The sequence below is a fragment of the Triticum aestivum genome, chromosome 6A (genome assembly GCF_018294505.1).
Source record: "Triticum aestivum cultivar Chinese Spring chromosome 6A, IWGSC CS RefSeq v2.1, whole genome shotgun sequence".
In the NCBI taxonomy this organism is placed as follows: Eukaryota; Viridiplantae; Streptophyta; class Magnoliopsida; order Poales; family Poaceae; genus Triticum; species Triticum aestivum.
The window spans coordinates 619,600,546-619,604,636 of NC_057809.1; the positions used below are offsets into that span (position 1 = coordinate 619,600,546).

Here is a 4,091-nt window from a genome sequence, read left to right on the forward strand (position 1 = left end):
TCGATGGCGCGAATTGCAACTGGGGGTCCTCGACAAAACACATCATTCACTGAAAATAAAGATGCTATTGACTTGCTCTGTTGTTTTTATTCAGTTATATAAAGTGACTACAATTCATGGCTACAGGTCAATAAAACACACTCGAAATCTAAGCATCTCAGAGGTTCAGTCTTTATGTCTGAATATTGTGAGTTGCAAACTTGGGATGCTCAAGAACAATCTTCAAGAACGAAAGACGTACAAAACACACAGTCTCCCTGAATTGTGAGTAGATGGTACACTTTCAACTACAACCTTGACCGCACTCTCATAGACCTACGACTTTCCAGATGATTACTTCAAAAAATAAGACGTCTATGAAAAAACAAAATTTTTGTTACTAAAAAGCAACTGGGCAAACAAACTACATGCATGGTGCAGACGGGCAAAAAGGTGTTTATTTGTTACACATCATAAAGAGAAAAGGCGTTAAAAAAACATAAACACATTTACTCCTAAAAAAACATACCGACGAAAAATATATAACATCACTAATCATTACACAAAAAAGGTGATGAAACGCATATTCCACATAGTTTTGAAACCCGCATACACAAATAAACATCGCAAACAGGGAGTTACTTGGTTCTTGTCAACCACATAAACAAAACACAGCAGCAATGTTTTGCATCAACATACTACGTAACTAGGAACATAGCTCCTCGAAAAGAAAGTGAAACTTAAAGCTTGCTGACGACAACAGTAACGTTGATGCAAGACTTCTTGCTGGCCTTGAAGAACATGAAGATGCAGTCATTGATCTCCAGGGGGGTCTTCGATAGGAAACGCCTCCACTGCTTTTTGTTGAAAGCTATACGTCCATCAATGGACGTGCTGTATTCAACGCGAGTCTTTGCCTCCCCGCTGCTTAGACGAACCCCAGCCAACCCTTCTTTAGGGATGTTCAAGCTTGTAGCAACCCTCTCTGGCACTTTCTGCATCCACAACAAAAGAGAACAGAAAACAAAAAACATGAAAATTAAAAAGCTTGAAGCAACGCAAGAAAGACTGCATGCATTTATGAAAAAAAGAGATGCATATAAACAAAATAAAAGTAAACACAAAAAGCAAATTTAAGGAAAAAAGTAAACACAAAAACATACCATTTGTCCAACTTGAGTGTCGGTTGTAGTAAGACAGTGTACAAAAGACACTCCTAAAAACTTGGACTTGAAGCTGAGCACGAGTTCATTCAGAATGTCCTGTTGTGCATCATTCAGAGTTAGACCCCTTGTATACTCAATCTTTATGCTGCCACCATCTTCATCCACATCTGAGATGTCTCCATCTATCATCTCTTCATCATCATCCCCATCTGAAGTGCTTCCTTCAACTGTGTCCAAAACAACATTGGGAACAACAACATAGGCCTGGCGGGGACGCATGTCCAAGTCAAAAATGACCATAGCACCCTTCCGAAGTGAAAAGTCGGAAGTAAATTTCTTCCAACCACTCCCAATGATCCTGGTCCTGTGTGCCCTCTTCACAATGTCAACAGAGTACTTGCGTCCATGGGCTTCAAAACGCATGTAGTCCCCGGTAACGCCATTGACGTAGACTCTTGCATTGCATGGCACAGTCTACAAAAAAATGTAAAAAAACAAAAATGATGAACAAAATTGACAGTTTTTATTAAATAAAAGTGAATATCAAACAAAAAAGGAAAAAAATGCACATGCAGAAAAAAAACTTCAGCCCGATTACCGCTTTGGACAGAAAATCATCACGAATGTCGATCCTGAACTTGTTGTCAGCACCGGCATGGCAAAAGTTCCCACATAGCTCACAAGACAACTCCTGATAAGAAAAAAAACAGCTTTCTTTTAGTCAAACAAATTTGGAAAAAGCTCTATAATCTCACTTGCTATCTGCACTTATTAATGTCAAAAGCTTGATCATGAGGAAAAATCAGACATTCCCTCTTGCTCTGGGCATCACCGAACTAACCTTTCAACTTCAAAGAAATCAGGCAAGTCAAAACAAAATACGAGTCAAAACAAAGTAATACAAAGTTATGTTTAGCTCAGAGCAAACCACAAAGCTAAAAAAAATGGGCCACTCCACTAAAAAATAACTTGAAAGTCGATTAGCAATCAGGAGCTCAAAAAACATTTCATGGATAAATGGGGAAAACAAACCTAAATAATAAGGGACTTTGATCTGACGCTGTTTACCAATAAACCCAAGCACAAATTCCCCTAAAAAATTGAAAAATAAAAAAGGCATCGCTACTGTTATCGTAGGCATGAAAAGCTGAGTAGAACAACAATATGCACAAACAAAAACTAGCACCGGGATAACAAAACAGTCCCTGCAACTACAAACAACCAAAAGCACAAAAAAATAGGCTACATTCAACTGCGGGGCGCACAGGACTAGTGCCGAACTTCGATTTCAGAAAACATTCTGGCATAACTAAACTATAAAGAATTACTGCTTCTAAAGTACTACCAATCCTTCTAGCATCAATTGTGAACAGCAAAAAAAAAATTCAAACTCAGACAAACTGTTGATCAGACTCAGACAAGCCACCAGCAAAAACTAAAAATCTGAATGCAGATGCTCCAGACTTCAGGATGTAAAAACCGTTTCAGGGGAGTCTAGGAAAAAGTTGTCATCACTCAACTAACAAAGTGGACAGCCAACAAAAACCATGCTTGTCCAGACACTATACCAAATCGCTCCAACGCAAAAAAGCACCTCTAGCCAAAGAAAGTTTATCACGGATCAACGAACAAAAAAAGGGTGGGAGTTGTGATTTGGTTCAGAAAATGAAAAGTTTGGGACCATCTGAATCAAGGATAAGCAGAAGAGGCTGCAATCTGGGTGCTATGTGCTACATACAGAACCACAAAACAGGGAGTCTAAACAAGATCAGCATAAAAAATACAAAAATCAAAAAATAACAACAGGCTCTGAAACTAATCTGGTTACTATTCAGCAGTTATATGTACATGCACAATTACATACATAGCAGGATCTGCACCTAGGGCCACAATCAAAACACGTTTAATTTCACTCTAAAAAAACATGAGCATTCCCCAATCAAAAACATCCATCATATCGTAGGTCGCTGATGAACTACCTCAAAACAAACAAAAAACAGAGCAAACCCTAGAATGCAGAAAACGAATCTAAACAAAGAACAAAGAAAAGCAGTAGAGCACTCACTCCGCCGGCCTCCCCCGCCATCTCTCTCGTCAGAAGCCCACCAAGTCGTTCCATGAATTGGATTGAAAATCAGAAGTGAAAAGGGGAACAGCCAATGGCAAGGGGAACAGAGGCGAGGAGAGTGACAACCGCAGCACGGCTCGACCTTTAGTACTAGGGTTAGACCGTTCGCATTCTAAAGCACGGCCCAAAACAAACAAAAATGAGGAAGGCCCAGCCCGGCAACAAAACAACTCGCTCCCTCTCTGGGGTCGCTTCCGGCCCGACAAACAAAACAACTCGCTACCCATGACGAAAACACGAATCGTGACGCAGGACGATCGGACGGACAGAAAAGTGAATGAGACCATTTTGTTTCTCAGTTGAATGAGTTTTAGCAAATCCGCTTTTTTAATTAGTCTCTGAGATTAGAAAAAGTCCTAAGACTTCTGAAACAAACATCTCTTAAATCCTTGCACGCCACATTTCGCCTTCCTACAATAAACCAACCGTGTAAATGGGTTTATTGACCGTGTTTGTTGAGACTATAGGGGGTTATACATCCGGTTTTATACTTAGGGTTCACGTAATCGAATCGCGAAACCTCGGCTACTTTCAGCTCGCATCCTTTTTTGCAAGCTTTGCAGATTGATTGACTTTTCGATGGGAAGAGAAATGTCGAAATCGGGGCAGCCGTTGGATCACAAGGTGAACGGACGAGATCATTCCTCTGCTCACTCCTCTTATACCAGTGGCCTCGCCAAGCAAAACCCATTGCCCTGCTCGATCTCGCGTCCCCTCCCCCACCCCCAAACCCTTCCCCGATGGCCGCCGCCGCCGCCGCGCTCCGCCGGGCCCTCGCCCCGGCCCCGGCGCTGCTCCTCCGCCGCCAGGCCCTCGTG

General features: G+C 41.6%; 2 protein-coding genes across 2 annotated transcripts in view; one reads left to right on the plus strand and one right to left on the minus strand.

The window, feature by feature from the left end:
- Window positions 1–542: 542 nt before the first annotated feature.
- LOC123131465 (uncharacterized) lies at window positions 543–3,340 on the minus strand. Its single transcript, XM_044551136.1, has 4 exons — window positions 3,211–3,340; window positions 1,744–1,836; window positions 1,143–1,619; window positions 543–974 (listed from the first exon to the last, which is right to left on the minus strand). Exons 1-4 carry the CDS (start codon window positions 3,262–3,264, stop codon window positions 720–722), a joined length of 879 nt encoding a protein of 292 aa, XP_044407071.1. The 5' UTR covers window positions 3,265–3,340; the 3' UTR covers window positions 543–719.
- Window positions 3,341–3,971: 631 nt separating this feature from the next.
- The window catches only part of LOC123129188 (pentatricopeptide repeat-containing protein At1g61870, mitochondrial), a 1,956-nt gene continuing 1,836 nt past the window's right edge, over window positions 3,972–4,091 (plus strand). The window contains exon 1 of the mRNA XM_044549426.1: window positions 3,972–4,091. Within this exon, the coding sequence (XP_044405361.1) occupies window positions 4,014–4,091 (78 nt within the window). The 5' untranslated portion in view covers window positions 3,972–4,013.